The 20748-nt window shown below is 42.6% G+C and overlaps 1 protein-coding gene across 3 annotated transcripts in view; it reads left to right on the top strand.

The window, feature by feature from the left end:
* Positions 1–20748, top strand: part of LOC143171859 (ubiquitin-associated protein 2-like) — a 105221-nt gene that overhangs the window by 11930 nt on the left and 72543 nt on the right. For all 3 annotated transcript variants that reach the window (XM_076360966.1, XM_076360965.1, XM_076360964.1), the window contains exon 2: positions 20405–20544. In XM_076360966.1, coding sequence (XP_076217081.1) covers positions 20446–20544 — 99 coding nt within the window. In that variant the 5' untranslated portion in view covers positions 20405–20445. The remainder of the gene's footprint in view (positions 1–20404; positions 20545–20748) is intronic.

The following is a 20748-nucleotide window of genomic DNA, read 5'->3' as shown; positions in this document are numbered from 1 at the left end:
TTCCTTGGGCTCTGTTTTATTCCTTTTTTTAATTTGATAGGAATTGTGATAATTCGGTTGAACAAAGGTTTTTGTTCTCAAATGTGCTTGCATATTAGAATATACATTAAAGTCTAACTGATCTCCTGCGATATGGAAGGCCTTACTCTTGGTGCTTTGTGTTCTGGTAATTTTCTGGGTTTTATTCATTGTGTATATAACACTTGAACTTAGAATGGTTTTAAGGGAAGTTATATCTCTGGCTTTGGGAATGCGATAATCTATTTAAACATGCTTTTTCCTTCCCTTCTTCCTTGGGCAAAAAATTCTGAGAAGAGCACAAAATGTTTTTCTTGGATGTGTTCATAACTCTTCACATGGACTTTCATGAATAAGTGGAAGTAAAAACGCTACTCCTTAAAGTTGCTGTTCTCAGCAGTTGTGCGTATACTCAGTGATGTTTAAATGCAGTGTATTGAGAGCTGTTTCATCCCATGCTATCAGTCTCTTGCATTTGATCTTGTAAGGAAATTCCTGTGATGCTGTCACATCCCACCTGCAGGAAGGGGAGAGTGACTAAGATCCGCAAATCTCCTCGGTGTGGATTAAGGTGAAATAACACTCAAGGTCCAAACACGAACTCCAACTTTAATGGCACGAACACTTCTATAAGCATCAACCCTCTATGTCTTAATATATAATACAAGCTAAGCGGCTTTGTGAGGAGTTGAGGTAGGCCTTGTATTACTTAACAACATCAAAAGCAGAGAGCAAGAAGGGGGAGGGGGGGGAGAGAGAGAGACATCACCAATCCTGGATCCAGTGTTGGACCTGCCAACAAGGGGGTGTCGGTGTGGAGAGTGCTCTCAGGAGACTCACGTGTGCCCCTATTTATTGGCTCCAGCCCAAGGTTTCTAGAATCTTCTCTCACCCCAGCTCCAGGAGTGGTTGAGACATTAGTCAGTCAAGGAGAGTGACACCGGGCCCCTCCCCATGGCTGGCTTCTGGAGCTTTCCCTGGGTCATTGTCTGTGCTTACAGCACAGTCACTTGGGCCTCGTCCCTTACAGATGCATCTGTGATCTCGCAGTAACTTCCACGACAACAAATCTCAAAAACTCAGACTTCATGGCAAGGTTCTTTTGGGATATCAAAACTAAGGTCATGCTAACACCTTCTGCCTTAGAGTTCTAGAGCACAGCATCAGGGTTGGTAAGTATTGTTTTTCAAATTTTAGACATGGGAAAATGGAGGGACCAAAAGGGCAGTACCAACTTATGAGAGGCTTGTATGCTTTCAAAAAAACACTCAAAACCCCTGCAGAACTGCAAGTTTCAGTGTCCTGAAGGTGAGACAGTGAGCAGCCTTTTAGCAGTTTACTTTCTGTTGATTACAGCTTTGGGTGAATGCTGCCCTCTTAAGCGTGTATGTCTTGGACTTTTTGCTCTTATCGGAGGAGGCATGTAGAATGACAAGTTGCATTTTTCCTTTTACGATTTTTTATTTTCACTTTGTTCTAGTGAATCAGGTTGTTCTTACTAGTTTTCAAAAAGCCATGGTTTGGGCAGTGTACTCATTGAACTTGAAAAACAGTCTTTGTATGTTTAAATTGAGAACACGTTTAAATCATTGTACTGTTCTGCATTTTAAACTTGCCTACCATTGCTTTCTCAGTTTATTTACAGTGTCATCTTGGCTTTTACAGCAAGTGTGTTTAACAGTCCCCTGTTGTGCTAGAATTTTTACATAACATTCTGTAAATGACTGATAATTATTATTGTGATTAAAAAGCTGTTACTGAAGTTTGTAATGCAATTTTTAAAACTTGTAATATTTTATCTTGGCTATCCCTTGCTCATCCTTTGCTTGATTTCTGTGTAGATACAGCTTTTTGGTTTGCTAGGAGAAAATTGATGTTTACAACACATCTTCTGCTGAAATGGTTTTAAAGATTATCATTGCCAAACCATTCGTTCAGTGAAGTTTTTATAGGTGCAGTATGATCTCTAAAGTTGATACCTGTAATATTTTAATACTGTTGCTAGAGTTGAACACCACAGTTAGCAAAATGTGTATTCCAGACGCAATCTCAGAATTTACATGTGTACTAAAAGTGGGGTGCTGCAATTAATATAAGCTGTTTCAGAAACTAAGACGTGAAGAGTGCAAGTCCCTTTTCCTTCAGAAGTGAGTAACTTCATCTTGCAGCAGAGTGCTTGGTCTTTTAGATTGATGGTAAAATAGACAGGTAACTAATATCTTCTTGGGATGTTTTAGAAAACAGGCTTTCTACTTAGGCATTTTAATGTTGCCTTGCACAGTATATAAAGCCAGCATACGTCTGTAGAATCAGGGGCTGTTAGGTTAGTACAGTGTAGTAATGAATGACCCTGCAGAATACAAAAATATATTTAAAAGGAAATGTAAGCTTTAAGAAAATGAGTGAATAAATTTCTGTGAAGAGGAATTTCTTAATGGTCTATCAGTAGGAAGGAAGTTTTGAAGAAAAACTTTATTTGCTCATTCAGATTTTGCAAACTTTAAAAAAAAAAAAAAGATTCTTTGCACATTCTTCAATTTTATTATAAGCTAGTCTGGCTTGGAAAGAAATGGTGGAGGAGAGTGAGAACCTCCTACCAGAGACAGAAAATGCATGGCAGCCAAACAACATTTAAGTCAGTCTAGACTTGCAGAAAAAGGTAAAGGTGGGGGGCTGGAACAGTGACTGTGGGTCTAGAAGCCTAAGGGTAGTTCCCCCCGCTTATGTTGGAGAGAAAATAAATACTGAATTAAGTGCAATAAAAATTTGGGCAGTTTGACATCATATGCGAGTAACTTGTCTCTTTGGTATCTTCTTTAAAAAGATTAAGAAACTAACTAGGAAGTGGGAGATAAATTTTGTTTTGCTTTTTTAATGTTAAACACACAAGAACAGCCTGGATGACTTTGTGATGAATTGTGTGGAGGGCACTTTATTTACCTGTTCCTTTCTAGCATGTTGTATGTTTGAAGTTGTAAAGATTGTTAATCCTTCATCTCTTTGGATAGCTTGGTATCGTTTTGGTGTAGATCGGATAGACCTGGCCTTGTGGAAAATTCTAGGTCAACGGAACAAGAATAAGTGAATTTACACCTGACACCAAGTTGAGAAGTTGTGATCGTGAGAAAAATAATGCTCAAAATAAAGTAGGAAAACCTGGGGTAAAATCAAGTTTTCTGACTGAAGCAGGTCAAGATGAGGATTAGTATCAAAGGAAACTAATAAAATCCACCTTGTTTAAAGCTAGACAAAATGCTAACACTGGTTGTGACCATAGAAGGAGCAATCCAGAGTTGGCAGAGAAATAAAAATGATCTCTTATGGCTTTCAGTTCTTGGTGCTGTTTCTGTGGCTGCTCGTCTCCGAGCACCTGACAAAAGGTTTGAAAAAGGACTCAGCTTCTTGCAAGGTTTCACTTTGGAAAGCTAAACTGAACCAAATGGCCGTGAGTTTTCATCAAGATTTTATGCGCAGTAAAAGCATAAGATTGTGAAGGAAGGAAACCTTTAATACTGCCTTAGAAACTATTGTTTCTTTTCCTCCTTCTGGAACTTTATATTCAGAGTCGTATATGTCGCTGTGAAAAAATTAGGTTTTTATTTTGGTGGATTCTCCTCTTGCCTAAGATGAACCTTGAGAAATATCATCTGGGGGAAAATTTTAGAAAGATGTTCTAGAATATCTTGCTTTATTTAAGAGTTTTTTTCAGCAAGACTCCTGGTTTTCTTTGGTTTTCTGAAGATGTGAGCGTATCATAAGCAGTGATCTGTACTGGTGGTCTTCCCTCAGTATCTAGTTCAAGGAGTAGGCTCTGTACAGGTGCAGGAATGATACCTGAGCTCTTTGGTGTTGCTACCAAAACTCTGAAGCTAGAATAAAAAATCTGATATCGCGAGGTTTTTAGCACATTTTATAGATATAGCCGTACTGATTACTTAGTGCATTTGCTTTTGTATCACTTGTGGCTTGTAATTTAACCATTGCTTTTTGTTGTGAGTGTTGTAATATGATCTGATGGGTGTCACAAGTCTAAATTAATCCTCCCCTTCAAAACTTTTTTTTATGGTGGCACTTTCTACTTTGTTCCTCGTTGTCAATTCTAGTGTGAATTAACTAAGTGCCCCCCTCTTTTTCTATATTTTTTTTTTATGCAGTTGAATGTGTTTCTGCCAGTTTGAGAACATCACAAATGTCTCTGCTCTTGCTCAGCTATTTTTAGTCCTGTTGTTTGTATCTGTTTCTATTCAAAGAATTCCTTTGGAAGCTGTTCCAGGAGGGCATGGTTCGGCACGCGGGAGGGAGCTGAAGGGGATAGGGAGAGCACAAGCACCGAGCATATTTGTGATCTGGCAGCGAGATGTCCGATGTCGAGTGCCTGCTTCCTGTGTGCCACCTTGTTTACAAGAACCCTGGTCAAAGCGAATTCCCCCTTCTGGATATTGTCCTGGCTGTGTGGCTCCCAGCTTGTTAGCTATTTCTGTCATTTGGAGTACCCGGGTTTTAACTTGAATCTTCTTATTTGGTTTGTTTTTCTGTGTAAACAGTAATTAATTTTAGGGGCTGTTTATTAGATATGGGGCGTTACATCAGAGCAAATAACTGAAATATGCATTTCTGTAGTTTAATAGCCAAAGCTGACAGTTCCTAGTACTTGTTTTTTTCCCCTGCTCCTGTTATAATTCAGCATCTTTTTTTGTTCTGGTACCAGTTTAATCTGGATTAGCTTTCCTAAAAGTTTTTTAAAAAGTTTTTTTTGTTATTTAACAGCTTTTTTTTTTCTTTTTTTTGCTGTTGCATGAATTGCTCATCTTGTGGGTACAGCTAGCTGTTGATTGTAATGGTAATGATTGATCGGGGGCTGACCCACTGAAAGTTTTGTTTTGTTTTGTTTTGTTTTTTAACTGTTGTGTCTTAGGGTTGGTACTATTGACAAACCGCAAGCCTGAAGTGTCCTTGATGTATGCTTGTAACTCATGTTGTATGTACTGACATAGCCCAAGCTTAAAATTGTTTTGAAAGTGTCCTGCTGACATTGTCACTATAGGCGTGGGAAATAGTGATTTTGAGACAAGTCAGTCACAGTTAATACAGGAAGGTCATAAGTCCTGTGCAGCTTTAATGGTGTACTTCAGTCTTATCTGAGATGCTTTGGCTACTTAAATATTTTTTTTTCCTTGTGGTATTGATAGCTTAACAAGAGTGTGACCTGAGATCATATGTCCTTCCATGTATTCTTTGAAGAGAACATCTATAACTTTAGTTCGTACTCTGCAGCTGTTTCCTCACCTACATATATATATATGTGTGTGTGTATGCCCTGAGCTCACCCGGGCTTCTAGCTGACCCCCAAGTTCATTTCTGATAGACTGGAAAGCTGTGCAAATTATTACAGTCTGCAGAGGCTTTGCCTTGTGATTTTTTTTTTTTTTTTTTTTTTTTTTTTTGGGTGGAGGGGGAACCATCTGAAGAACTTCCAAGTCACCCAGCCCTGTTTTCCCAAACGAGTCTGTCTGGATTTCCTCCTTTCCCCCTTGGAGGGGCTGCTGTGAGTTTTAATGAGCTGGCAGAGGGAGCAAGCCTTCTCAAGATGGGGCTTTTGATAGGGAAAGGGTGGACATGTAAGTGTATTATTCTTCTGAAAGTGAAATTCAAAGATGACCGGCAAAAGCATCGAATATTTAGTTGTGTGTACAAAATCATTAAAGATTGCTTTTGGTGGCTAAATTGCTTTAGGGTAGTTTGACTCTAGTTTAATGCCTGAAACTGAATGTAGACAGATACTTCTGTGGCTGGGGGAAAGGGCTGTATTCTAGATTACCATAACTGTGTTAGTCAGGCTGCCCTAATGTTGATTGATTATAGCCTCCTCTTGTTTGGATAGAAGCACCTCCAAATTTTTATAAGTGTATTCTTCACTGCAAGTTACTGAATGCTAACAGGTATCCAAGAGGCTGGGCATTAAGGAGTATTCCTCAGTAAAGGCGATACAAGTCTCTATTTTCCCACTGGTGATCAAAAGAATATATACGCCATAAGACAGTGATATATTCAAGGTCACTCTGCTGGCAGAGTCCCTTCCTGGGAGTTTTTTATTTTTTAAAATGCCTACAAGGCATTTTTAATGTTGTTGTTGTTGCGTGCAGAGGGCCAGGATCAAGTCTTGCTATACTGGATCCCAGGAAAACAAAATGTGGAACCTTGCATTTTACCTATCTTATAATGGTGCATGGCTGCTGAAATGCAAGTTCCCTCTTTCCTCATGAACTCGATCCCTATCCCTTGTGTCAGATTCAGCAGTTGTATAGCCACATAGTTTTCCACTGGATAAGCTTATTCAACTGACTCACTGTTTTGTTTTAGAGGGTTTGCTTTGCTCTTGGGTCAGCTCACTGAACCGACTCCCTTTGCAGCTGCAGGATTGTTAGTCTGATTGAAGGGAAGTAGCAATATTATGTGGTTAAGGAGTAGGGGAGCAGGAATGCCATTTCTGGTGACAGCTCGCAGTTGCACGGAATTAGATATGAGCTGAAACTTGATTTTAATGGAATGAACTGTTTGGGTTCTACCTGCACTACAGATTGAACTTTGAATGAATATACAACCAGGTCCCAAATGGGAACTAAAACTTGTCACGATTTTTTGTCCCAAACCCTGCTCAGCCGTCCTCCACTTGTGTGTGACTTCAGGAAGGCTGTGTTAGTTCTGGCTGCAGAGGGTAATGATTTTCAACCCTGAAAAACCTGCTAGTTCTTTTTTTTTTTTTTTTTTTTTTCTTCTCAGCTATAATAAAGCTTTCCTTTTGTGATGTACTAGTTAATGGTTTTTACAAGCCTCCTAGTTAATGCAGTGTATAATTCAGTCTGAGTATTTGTTGCAGGGGGTGACTAGGCTGTAGTTCTGCTAGCTGCTGCTTTGTTGGAAGTTGTAGACACTGTAGTGCCCTTTCACTGGATGCTACTCAGGAAACCTTAGGAGGGAAAACACCGAGGGCTTTACCTTTTCTGTTTTTCTTCGTTGATTGTTCCATTTTTGGGGGGGGGGGACAAACCCAGAGAAACAGGTATGAAGAGGAGATTTGCAATACTGATGGTTCTTCACCACTGAATGTAGCAGTGATGGAATAAACAGTGAGTATACTGTGTATTGACTTGGCTAGTATTTTCTTTTGTCTCCGTAGGCTAGAAAATAAGAGAACAGAGCACTCTGAAATGGAGGTGTTCCTTTCTTCCCATAGCAAGAGGAAGTAGAGTGTGTGCATGGCTGTGCAAGCACCAGGAACCACCTCTGAGCCACTGTGGTCTCTCTATGCTTCCTAACCCGAGATACTGAGTCAGTTGACAGTTCAGAACAGCATATGGTGTGGTCAGTGATGGGAATGCATTATCTCTTTTACTTTGGTAGCTTTTAGAGAGGGTTCGCATAAGAAGAGCCTTTTCTATGACAGAGGTCAAGAAATGAGGTCCTTCCATCAAAGATGACAGGAACGTGTATTTAATTTTTCCTTCAGGTCTTAGAATATCAGGACAGGCCAGAACTTTTCTTAAAACATTCCTCAGCAGAGAAACATACTTCAAAAGTGAACTTGCTGTTGCCCTTTCCTCACAGGATCCCCATGATCGCTGCTTCTCAAAGAGAATTCCTGTTTTCTATATATTATATTTCTGTGTGGACCAGTGCAGGCTTTTTTTTTTTTTTTGGTCTAGTTCATGGCAACAACTGTGGTCTGGTCTGCGTTATGGTCTAGTAAGATCCTTCTAGTTATCATAGAATAGTTTGGGTTGGAAGGGACCTTTAAAGGTCATCTAGTCCAACCCCCCTGCCGTGGGCAGGGACATCTTCAACTAGATCAGGTTGCTCAGAGCCCCGTCCAGCCTGACCTGGAATGTTTCCAGGGATGGGGCATCCACCACTTCTCTGGGCAACCTGTTCTAATGTTTCACCACCCTCAGCGTAAAAAATTTCTTCCTTATATCTAGTCTAAATCCACCCCCCTTCAGTTTAAAGCCATTCCCCCTTGTCCTGTCGCAACAGGCCCTGCTAAAAAGTTTGCCACCATCTTTTTTATAAGCCCCCTTTAAGTACTGATAGGCTGCAATAAGGTCTCCCCGAAGCCTTCTCCTCTCCAGGCTGAACAACCCCAACTCTCTCAGCCTTTCTTCATAGGAGAGGTGTTCCATCCCCCTGATCATTTTTGTGACCCTCCTCTGGACCTGCTCCAACAGGTCCGTGTCTTTCTGATAGTAGTTCTGATAGTTCTGAGAGTGGTGCTTAGATAGACTAACTGCATGTTATTTTCTAACTGGGTCTCTGTTACTTAAAGTTTCATTACAGTCAATGGTAAGGTGCTGGTAACTAGTGCATCTTGCAGGTCCTTGCAAACATGGGGCTTATAATTAATGGGGCTTATAATTAGTTAGGATAGGGAGCAGGACTTTATTCTTTTTGCATGTGGAAGTCCAGCCGGTTGCTATCTAAAACGGTGTTCTTGCAGAAAGGCAACAGCAAAAGATGAGAATAGTGACTTTGTAGATATTGATGTCTGAAACGTAAGCTCAAGTCATCTGAATCTTCTAGGACATTCACTGCCTTTTGATTGTCCAGAATCACTCAGGGGTGTTGTCATCTGACAGCAGCAGAGCTGGGTGGGTTTTGCTAACCAGGTTTTTAGCAGTCTGAAGATGATTGCCTTGGTTGTGTGAAAGATAAAGCCCTAGGTAGAAGTTGGTTAGGCTTCTCCGATTTTAGTGCGATTGTCTTTTTTTTTTTTTTTTTTTTTTTTAAAAACAGTGAAAGTTGAATTTGGGGAAATTTAGATTCTTCCTTCAGAAATTTCTGTATGAATAAGGGCACTTGTTGCCTCTGAAGTTTGAATATTTATAAAGAAATGATGAGGGCAAGTCTGCTGGATGTTTATTGGGTGTAGTTGGCAGATTTTGATTAAAGCTAGGATAATCACCAGTATATACTAAAATGTAAAACACGTCTGTTAGGCAGAGACACTGGGATAATAGCAAAGATAGATATTGTGAGATTAGAAGATTTTTTTAAAATAATGTTAATGATATTACTTAACTTTCATGATTGGAACCTGCTCTGCTAGTGGAAAACATGCACTGTTCAGTCCCCCTTCCACATCATGCTTTTGAGAGGGGCTCTGGATACGTGACCAGCCTTTGCCTAACTCCAGTCTTTTGAAGATGAGCACTTCTTTCTCTTCCAAAACAATGCTGTCTTTTATTTGTAAGACCTATTTGTATATTTTTTTGTCTTCCTTTGTATAACATTTGCTTAGGAATACCAATCCTTGAAATGAACATTTTTTTTTTCCTGGTAATGAGAATTATTGATTTCTGTAGATTGGGGTGTGTTCTTAGCTAACTATAGATTGACTTGGCAGAATAATAATTTCAACTAACAACTCAGTGGGTTTTAAGAAAGGTGGGTAAGAGTATTCACTTGTTTATTCAGTACACTTTGCTAACACAACTGGAAGTGTATATGTTAGTTTATATGTTTGTGCTGGTACTCTGGCCGCTTACAGCAATCCTCTTTTCTTGGTAAAACATGAGAGCATAGAGATAGTACAATTTCTCTCTCCTGTGGTGTTCTGCCAGTGATGCAGGTCTACTCCTGGCCATCAATAATCTTCCTGTTTACTGTGGAAGACCATAAGACAAGACATGAATCCTCCCAGGATCCATAAGCTCAGGTTCAGTATTGTTGGCTTGGGGCAGTACAGACACTGAGTAATCAGCACTGCTCCTGAGGAACATCTGGCTCTTGCAAACTCTTTTCCCCTTTCAAGCAGTAATAAAGGCGATGAGATTCTTTAGACAACAGCGCTTGAGGGAAATGCATTGCATCGATGCTTTGCAGACATGTTTTTTTTCCCCTCCACTCTTTTTCCTCATGCTCATGTCGCACTACTGCCGTAGCAGTAAAATCTAGACTCATTGTACATGTACAGTAGTCATGCCATCATGAGGCAGTGTCCTGCAGCCTTTTCCCAGCCCTGTCATTGTGAGAAATCTTTGACTGAGTAGCTTTGTGATTAGAGTATAAAAAAGCAATCACACTTTTAAGGTGTTCACAGAGATTTCTGCACAGTGTTCTTTATCACAGCTCCTTGTCCAGAGAGTCAAGAAAATAACTTTCTTGAGACTGCCTCAGGAAAAGAATTGAAACTGCAAATGTTTTGTTCAGCTGATGGAAGTGAATATTTAACTTCAGAAGGATTCTTGAAAGTCAGGTGGTATTGCAGTGCATGGTCTGTCCCTGGAAGTTCAGCAATAGATTTACTGTGTCTTGTGGGGCTTGCCACCCTGTCAAGTCAATTTGTATTCTGTATATCTCTAGCTTTTCTGACTTCTTTGAGTCTAAAAGGACTAGATTTCTTGCTGAAGGAAAGTTGAACAAAAGATCAAAGAAAGCATTATGATAGCTTTAAAAACCTACTTTTTGTGTTGATATGCATTCAGTTACTCTGATTCTTTGCCTTCTAAAATCCAAAGCAAAAACCCAACTAAATGTGTTGAATAAGACTTACAGTATGGAGACTTTGGGAGGGGTGGGATTTGGTCTCTTTAGGAAAGTTGGGTGTTGAGATACCAATACTTAGGTACTGCTTTTGGAAACTAGAATAATTGTTGCCATTCCATCACCAGTCTGGTGACGGCTTATTATACAATACTGTATCTGCTGTTGTAGTGTGGGTCCTTGGGGTAAACTTGCTGTACAGACAGAAACACTAAAACAAACAAAATCTTGAGATTTGGGATGATTTTCCTCTTAAATGCCTCTGTTGCTTTCCATTTCAAAGTCTAGTTATTTGCTTTATGCGGAAGTGCTGAAATTTGAATTACTTAGCACTTGAGAAGCTAAACATACTTGAAGTGAACAATTTTCTTAACTACTGATCAAGGGTTTTTTTGTTTCGGGTTTTTTTTGTTTTTAAAGTAGAAGCAAAGACAAACTTCCTCTGGAGGTACTAGATTACATCAGCAAAAAAAAGGTTTACAGCAATCTTGTGCTTTTTTTTTTTTTTTTGTCATGAAAGAAAGTATGACCACCACCTTTACACAACAGTTTTGGGAAGTCCAGTCTCCTCCTTTAATGCTTTCTCCTCCTTTTCTGCTAGTGCTCTGAGGGTCCATTTTATTTAACATGTATCTATTTCTTCAAAATACAGCTGTTTTGGCTGCTTACTAGAGTTGCAATGTGTCTACAAGGTCAAATATTAACTGCTGATGAGGGACTTTTGCACTGAACCAGACCCTGACATGGAAACTGAAACATCTCCTTGTCTGAATATCTTTTTGATCTTTATTAAACAGATTTTGAGTTGTCATTCTCCCAGTCTCAAATCTTCTTTCCTCATTTGATCTGCAGTTAAAATTAAGTTCATCGGTTTGTGATGTCCTACTCACTGCTATGACAACAGCCTGCCAAACAGACTTTAATATGAGGAATTGGAGAGAATAAGAAGCTGCTTTGCAAGCAAGGAAATGTTCTTGTTTAGTGCCATCTTATTAATTAGTAATATCCCACTTAATGCTCAAAATTATAGTCACTGTGGTAACTTGAAGGCAGTGGCTAACTGCCTCCCTTCTGCCTGCTGCTTTGGTACTCTAAAGAATAGGTGTGATAGGGCGTGAAGCCTCAGCCCGGCGTGGTGAAGACATGCCTGTGCCAGGGAGGTGCGATGTTTCCCTGGTTAGTGCACTGTTGGCAGTGGAGCAGGGCCCTTCAGCTGCTCCTCATGCATGCTGGGGCTGGGCTGGTTGCTGTGTCTGGACACTGCTTGTAGTTAGTGGGAGCCAACTAAGGGGAAATAAAATAGCTTTATTTTTAAAGCTCCCTTTATATCAAGCTGTCAATTGTGCTTTTAAGAAGACTGGGTTGTGTCTGAAATGGGTTATAACGTGTCCGTGTTGGCTTGATGGGGAATGACAAACTGAGGGTGTGTTTCCACACTTGTCTGAAGCAAGCGCAAGTCCACACCGCTGCCAGGAAGAGGCTCTTACCTTTGCTGGTTTTCTGCTTTGGACCTGTTGCCAAATTGTTCTGCTCATGGGCTGCATGGTCAGCAAGATGAGGATCTTTAAAGATCCCGTTACACTGTTCAGGTTGTTTGGGCTCTGTTCCCACCAGCAGCAGGCTGATCTTGCTGTGCCGCTTCATCCCCCAGGAATGTTTCAAATGCTTGTGTGCCTGCCTTTTTCCTTCAAGTATCCTTTCATCCTGAAAAACAAACATGGCTTAAATAGCTGTGACACAGAGGCACTGTAAAATATATGTTAGGAGAGGGAGAAAAGACACAATCCTCCTCAGGAACCATAGGTTGCCTGGCTATCAGAAGTGTAGGCTATAGTTCAGCATGTGCTTTAAAAACAAACTCTTTGTTTTAACGTGTGTGTACCACCATCATGTCCAAAACATGGATTGCAATATTTTGAGTAGCTTTGGTGAAATTAGAGAAAATAGCATTGAAATGTATGTCAGAATTTCTAGGTACCAGAATTTGTGAAAACATGATGTTAATTCAGAAATGATGAACAAATTGAGACCCAGTGGAGTTACAATTTCTCAACATATCTTAAATCACAGTGGGCTAATTCCAGAAAATCATATTTGAAACTGTTAGCTTGTCTTTCAGAGAGGTTAGTGCTCTCTATCATGTTCTCTGTTCAGGGTGGTTTTTTCATTGCTTATTGTGCTAGGTTCAAATCATGATGAGCTGACTGATACTTAAACAAACAAACAAAAAAAAACCCCAACAAAAAAACCCCAAAGGTCATTATTAGTGTATATAAACTTAAGTTAGTTTTTGGATGTTGGCAGTCCAGTCAGCAAGACTTATAAAGCAGATTTTAACACAAAGAGCCAAAGTAATTTCTGCTGCAAACTCAACTGAAGACTGTCTATAACGTGTTTAAAATATCAGTGGACAACCATGACCAGATAGTCAGTGATAAGTGTTGAACTTGCTGTTCAGAGCATCTCCACATCTACTTAATATTTTGCTTTCCATAGAACATGTTGTCATGAGCTTGAATAACCTCTGTTCTGACTGTATCTGGCTTTTAGGGTGTCAAGTGCAGTGCTATGAAGGCCTGTGTGTTCTGGGGCTTAGAAGACAACAAAGTTTTAGACTACTTTAAGAGACTGGGAGACAGATTGGCTTTGGTGAATATATTCATAAAGCTGGACATAACACACAGTGTTCCAGTTCAGCTCATACTACAGTCAGTTCCTGGTAAAGGCAGGCCTTTTCTTGTTAAATATGTAAGAGTTCATGGAAATATACTTTCTCCTCAGACTTTACTGAATGCATTAACTAGCACATAAAGAAATTCAGTGTCGAGCTTGGTGATAGACAGCTTGCACCAAAGCTGCTGCCCTGACAAGGTGCATGCTGAGGCATGTTCATACATTGGGGCTGCTTGTGGTTTAACCCGGCAGGCATCTGCATACCACACAGCTGGTCGCTCACTCCCCCCACCCCCACAGTGGGATGGGGGAGAGAATCGGGGGGGGGGGGGAGGAAGTAGTAAAATTCGTGGGTTGAGATAAAGACAGTTTAATAGGACAGAAAAGGAAGGGAAAATAATAATAATAATAAAATTATATACAAAGCAAGTGATGCACAATGCATCACCACCACCCGCTGACCAATGCCCGGTTCCTGAGCAGCGGTCACTGCCCCCCAGCTAACTCCCCTGAGTTTATACACTAAGCATGACATCACATGGTACGGAATATCCCTTTGGCCAGTTTGGGTCAGCTGTCCTGGCTGTGCCCCCTCCCAGTTTCTCGCTGGCAGGGCATGAGAAGCTGAAAAGTCCTTGACTAGTGTAAGCACTACTTAACACACCGATGTTTTAGTTGTTGCTATCAACATTATTCTCATCCTAAATCCAAAACACAGCACTGTGCCAGCTACTAGGAAGGAAATTAACTCTATCTCAGCGGAAACCAGGACAGTATCCACCCCTTGTTCTATACCATCTACGTCATGCCCAGGTCCCCACGCTTTCCAATACATCCCAATTAATCACCACCACTTTTCCTGTCTTTTGATATGTACACACCGATATCATTCCCTTAGTCTATGGGCCATCCCTCTAAAATGTCCGTTGAGTTCATTTAGTCCATGACTTTGGGCTCCCTCTGTCATAACAGTCCTTCAGGGCAGGAGAGATGGTGTGTGGTGTTGCATGCTGAAGCCAGTTTTGGTCCCATCACTGCTGTACTTGTCTGGTTCTATCATCGCTGCACTTTCCTCGGTTTCATCAAAGTTCATTCTTCATTAATCTGGGTGATTCTTACTGTAATACTGTTGATATGGCATATAGCGACCACAGAAGTGATGATATACAGCATTACATAGCAATTAACATCATACAATTTAATTCCTTGGCTATTCTCACCCAAAATCGAATCCCCTTGAGGTACACATCAGGCTTCCCCATCCTTCCGCATGCATTATCGACCAAGTGCACCCAGGTCCTTGAGCAAAAGCAATCCCACGGATGGGTTTGCCTTTGCCCAAGGCAGGAATAACCCAGACTGTCTTCCCCAGCATATTTTTTATGTGCACTACAAGGACTTTATTCCCATCTACAGTACGTAAAAGTTCTGACTGGGCAGGGCCTGCTCGATTGGCAGATCCCCTCGTGTTGACTAACCAGGTGGCCTTTGCTAAATGCGTATCCCAATGTTTGAACGTCCCGCCACCCATTGCTCTCAGCGTAGTCTTTAACAGTCCATTGTATCGTTCAATTTTCCCGGAGGCTGGTGCATGATAGGGGATGTGATACACCCACTCAATGCCGTGCTCTTTGGCCCAGGTGTCTATGAGGTTGTTTCGGAAATGAGTCCCGTTGTCTGACTCAATTCTTTCTGGGGTGCCATGTCGCCATAGGACTTGCTTTTCAAGGCCCAGGGTAGCGTTCCGGGCAGTGGCATGGGGCACGGGATATGTTTCCAGCCATCCGGTGGTTGCTTCCACCATGGTGAGCACATGGCGCTTGGCGGGTTTGTGGGAGTGTGATATAATCGATCTGCCAGGCCTCCCCATATTTATATTTCAACCATCGTCCTCCATACCAAAAAGGCTTTAACTGCTTGGCTTGCTTGATTGCAGCACATGTTTCGCATTCATGGATAACCTGCGCAATAGTGTCCATGGTCAAGTCCACTCCTCGATCACGAGCCCATCTGTATGTTGCATCTCTTCCTTGGTGACCTGAGGTGTCATGGGCCCACCGAGCTAGAAATAATTCACCCTTCTGTTGCCAGTCCAGATCCACCTGAGCCCCTTCAGCCTTAGCAGCCTGATCCACCTGCTGGTTGTTTTGATGTTCTTCAGTGGCCCGACTCTTGGGTACGTGAGCATCTACGTGACGGACTTTTAAAACCAGGTTCTCCACCCGGGCAGCAATATCTTGCCACAATGCGGCAGCCCAGATGGGTTTGCCTCTGCGCTGCCAGTTGCTCTGCTTCCATTGCTGCAACCACCCCCACAGGGCATTTGCCACCATCCATGAGTCAGTCTAGAGATAGAGCACTGGCCACTTTTCTCGGTCAGCAATGTCTAAAGCCAGCTGGATGGCCTTTACTTCTGCAAATTGGCTCGATCCACCTTCTCCTTCAGCAGTTTCTACAACTTGTCGCATAGGACTCCACACAGCAGCTTTTCACCTCCGATGCTTTCCCACAAGACGACAGGACCCATCAGTGAACAGGGCATATTGCTTCTCATTTTCTGGCAGTTCATTATACATTGGGGCCTCCTCAGCACGCGTCACTTCCTCCTCTGGCGATATTCCAAAATCTTTGCCTTCTGGCCAGTCCACGATCACTTCCAGGATTCCTGGGCGACTGGGGCTTCCTATTCGAGCCCGTTGTGTGATCAGTGCGACCCACTTACTCCACGTAGCATCAGTTGCATGATGTGTACAGGGGACCCTCCCTCTGAACATCCAGCCCAGCACCGGCAGTCGGGGTGCCAGGAGGAGCTGTGCTTCAGTGCCGATCACTTCCGAAGCAGCTCGAACCCCTTCATATGCTGCCAATATCTCTTTTTCAGTTGGAGTATAGCGGGCCTCGGATCCTCTGTATCCCCGACTCCAAAACCCTAGGGGTCGACCTCGAGTCTCCCCTGGTGCTTTCTGCCAGAGGCTCCAGGTAGGGCCATTCTCCCCGGCTGCGGTGTAGAGCACATTTTTTACATCTTGTCCTGCCCGGACTGGCCCCAGGGCTACTGCATGAACTATCTCCTCTTTAATTAGTTCAAAAGCTTGTCGTTGCTCAGGGCCCCATTTGAAATCGTTCTTCCAGGTCTACTTGATAGAGGGTTTACAATCAGACTGTAATTTGGAATGTGCATTCTCCAAAAACCCACGACGCCTAAGAAAGCTTGTGTTTCCTTTTTGCTAGTTGGTGGAGACATGGCTGTTATTTTGTTGATCACATCCATTGGGATCTGACGACGTCCATCTTGCCATTTTATTCCTAAAAACTGGATCTCCTGTGCAGGTCCCTTGACCTTTCTTTGTTTTATGGCAAAACCGGCCTTCAGCAGGATTTGGACTATTTCCTTCCCTTTCTCAAAAACTTCTCCTGCTGTGTTGCCCCACACGATGATGTCATCAATGTATTGCAGGTGTTCTGGAGCCTCACCCTGTTCCAGTGCAGTCTGGATCAGTCCATGGCAAATGGTGGGACTGTGTTTCCACCCCTGGGGCAGTCAGTTCCAGGTGTACTGAACGCCCCTCCAAGTGAAAGCAAACTGTGGCCTGCACTCTGCTGCCAAAGGGATTGAGAAAAACGCATTAGCAATATCAGTTGTGGCATACCACTTGGCTGCCTTTGACTCCAATTCGTATTGAAGTTCTAGCATGTCCGGCACAGCAGCACTCAGCGGCGGCGTGACTTCGTTCAGGCCACGATAGTCTACTGTTAGTCTCCACTCTCCATCAGACTTCCGCACTGGCCATATGGGACTGTTAAAGGGTGAACGAGTCTTGCTGATCACTCCTTGGCTTTCCAGTCGATGAATCAGCTTATGGATGGGAATCAAGGAGTCTCGGTTGGTGTGATATTGCTGCTGGTGCACCGTTGTGGTGGCGATTGGCACCTGTTGTTCTTCGACCCTCATCAACCCCATAATAGAAGGGTGCTTTGAGAGACTGGGCAAGGTAGACAGCTGTTTAATTTCCTCCGTCTCCAAGGCAGCTATACCAAAAGCCCACCCGTACCCTTTTGGGTCCTTGAAATACCCTCTCCTGAGGTAGTCTATGCCAAGGATGCACGGAGCCTCTGGGCCAGTCACAGTGGGGTACTTCTGCCACCCATTCCCAGTTAGACTCACTTCAGCCTCCAATACAGTTAGCTGTTGGGATCCCCCCGTCACCCCAGAAATACAGATGGGTTCTGCCCCTATATAGCTTGATGGCATTAGGGTACGCTGTGCACTGTGCTACTGGAGCCTTATACTCCTGTGGGTCCGATGTGCCAGGCCACCGAATCCACACAGTCCAGTAAACCCGGTTGTCCCTTTCCTCCCCCTGGCTGGAGGCAGGGCCCCTCTAGTCCTGGTCATAGTATTCATTACTCACTTCTTGTAAGTGCGAATCAAAAGTCCCTTTATTAAGATCAGAAGTAAGATTGTCCCTTCTACTCTGTCTGGGGAACTGCCGGCTGGAAACTGGAGCAGCAATTTTCCTGGAAGAACCCCCTTTTGTGATTGTTTTCCCTTGCAGCTCACGTACCCGTGCCTCTAGGGCTGCAGTAGATTTTTCCATCCCACTTCCTCATGTCCTCTCCGTGGTCACGCAGGTAAAACCACAGGGTGTCCCGTGGTGTGTATCCACTATATCCTCTCTCTTGAGCAGAGGGACGCTGACTCCTAACGGCTGAGATGATACTGGTCCGTACAGGTGGGAAGTAGGACCTATCCTCTTTGAATTGCTGGAATTCCTGGGACTGTTTTTCCACAGCTGAGATGCAGGCCCGTGGGGAGGAAGAGAGACTTTCTTTGTATTCCCCGAGTTGGCCAGCCAATTCATCCACCGTTTGTTCCTCTCCGTCTTTCCAAGTCGTTACTGCCAATGAGTTGGCATATGATGGTGGTGCGCTCCTTACAAACTTCCGCTGCATGGGTCGCGTGCACTTGATTTCATTTGGATCTTTGGATAACTGCTTGTTGTCCAGGTCACTATAAATCATCTCCAGCATGTCTAATTCCCTCAGGTACTGGATACCCCTCTCGATGGTGGTCTACTTGCCTGGGTGACATATAACATCTTCCTTGAAGGGATACCTTTCCTTCACGCCTGACAGGAGTCGCCTCCAGAGGCTGAGGACTCGTGTCCCTTTTCCAATTGCTTTGTCAATGCCCCCTTCCCTGGAAAGGGATCCCAGCTGCTTGGCTTCTTTACCCTCTAATTCCAGGCTACTGGCCCTGTTATCCCAGCATTGGAGCAGCCAGGTGACAACATGCTCGCCTGGACGATGGCTGAAATCTTTTCGTATATCTCGCAGCTCACTCAGGGATAGGGATCGGGTGGTTACCATCTCATTTATGGGTTCTGCCTCTTCCCGCTCCTGTTCTCGTGATGGCCCTGGTTCATCTTCATCCCTTACTAAACGAGTTGATTTTCTTGTGTATTTCTTCTTGTGTATAGGGGCAACTGATACCGGCATGGGTTGGTTCTCTGGTTCAGCCGTAGTGGCTGTTGCCAGGGTTTGAGTAGCCGCAGTGCCTGTCGTGGGTGTTGATCTCTGGATGGTATTCTTAAATAGTTGTTTAACCTTAAACGTGACCTGAACCACATTCAGGAGACAAAGCAATAGGACCATGGTGGTTTGAACATCCCAAGGATATTCAAAATTCTCAAGAGCTGTTGTAACTAGCCCGAAGGAGAAAGGGAAGGTGAAGGAGCAGGGGAAAGTTGGGGTTTTTTTTTTTTTTTCCCCCGTCTCCCCCATAGATTGGTCCCCCGAGGAGAAAAGGTAAAAGGTGTAATTATTAATAGTTTCCAAAAAGTGACTCCCAAGGTACAGAGATGATGGCATTGCCGAGTACAAATACAAAAGTTAGTCTCACGACCAAAAATTTTATCACATCATAAACCAGTAGTGTTACACAGTGCAGCAAAACGATATCCTTGATCCAGCTCCCAGAGGTGTGATATACAGCACAACAGGGAACATATACAGCAAGTAAGGTGTTACATAACACAATTTTGAGAGCAAGCACGACAACTTTGATAGTAAATTAATCCACATTGTGACCAGCGAGTATTAAACCAATATGATGAATGCTTATAACAAATTTGCCTTAACACTTAGCACTTTGCTGCTTGTTTACACATCTCCTGCCCAGGTGCACCACTTGCAGGTTGTCCTTAGTTCCCTAAATTTGCAGTTTTACTTCCCAGTGTCATGGGGACAGAAACCAGGCAGTTGACCCATGACTGTTCTGACCAGTTGAGAGATCTGTTTCCAGTTATCATAGCTACTATAAACCATACTCATCAATTAGTCTTGTGTTAGATGCTGTACAAACACAGGGGGAATAATAAATTTCTTGTTTCAAAATAATTTTAGTTGTAGAGGATGGATGAGAATGAAAGCTGACTGCCACAAACGGGATAGCACTGATGTGTGCATGGGGTTTGGGTTTTCTTTTGGGTTTCTTTGTTGCCATACAATAAATGTATGTTTAAAGCAGGCTAATAGGTAGTTTTGTAAATCATTTCTGTAAGTATGAGGGAGAACATAAAACAAAAGTACTGGCTACAGAGGCTGGATTTAAAAGCAAGGATCATCATTTCTCTTAGAAATGAGAGGTGAGAAGTGGAGTGGGCGTTGGCCACGACCTCCATATATGTGCAGGAAATCAGTCTGATGATAGGGAAGAAAGGAACGGCCTGGTTTGTGAATGTGATTTTTGTGTTAGCGTTCTGAGTGGGTATGAGAGTGGTTAAATTCCAGGCATCAAAACAAGACAGCAGGTATTACAGGAATTTAAGGAGTGATACAGCTGGATCTGGAATTTCAGCAGAGTAGCAGATAGAAAAGTCTATATGTTAAATAACTGTGAAAAGCTGTGAGATTTAGATGTCGTCTGGAAGTACAGATCTAGACAGATTCCAGTCAGCTGACAAAAATGCTTTTTATCCACTGCATTTCCCCCTTTACTGTGAAGACTGCGATAAATCCAATAATAGTGTATTAAAGCTGCATTCTTAAGAGTCTCTGTATAGAGTTTGTGGTAAAGACAGGAAGAGTTCAAGCTACTGCGTTTGTATATTATCTGGGTATTGAATCAGTACCCTGCCTTAACTCATGCTCTTTTTTCTTTTTGTTTTTCTTTCAGATTTTCTATTTTGTACATACATTGTTTTGTATATACTGTATATGATGACTTCGGTGGGCAGTGAACGTACCCGGGGCACTCGGGACAAAACGCAAATTTCAACCACACAGCCAACACAACCACAGAAACAAGTAGTACAGGTACGTGCTACTATATAATCTTCTTTGAGTTGAAAGTGAACATGTAATGGTATGCATTTCTTCTCTAAGTCAGTAAAAACTGAGAAAAGACGAGAGGAAAATCACAGTCCTTTTTGGAAGAGTATGTTTGATATCTCGCTTTAATTGCTCAGTAATCCAGCACAGCATTAAGTTGTTCCTGTATTCTTGCCTCTAAAGGAGCTT

This window comes from Aptenodytes patagonicus, chromosome W (genome assembly GCF_965638725.1).
Source record: "Aptenodytes patagonicus chromosome W, bAptPat1.pri.cur, whole genome shotgun sequence".
In the NCBI taxonomy this organism is placed as follows: domain Eukaryota; kingdom Metazoa; phylum Chordata; class Aves; order Sphenisciformes; family Spheniscidae; genus Aptenodytes; species Aptenodytes patagonicus.
The sequence above is the reverse complement of the archived record's forward strand: the minus strand, read 5'-3'. Positions and strand labels throughout refer to the sequence as shown.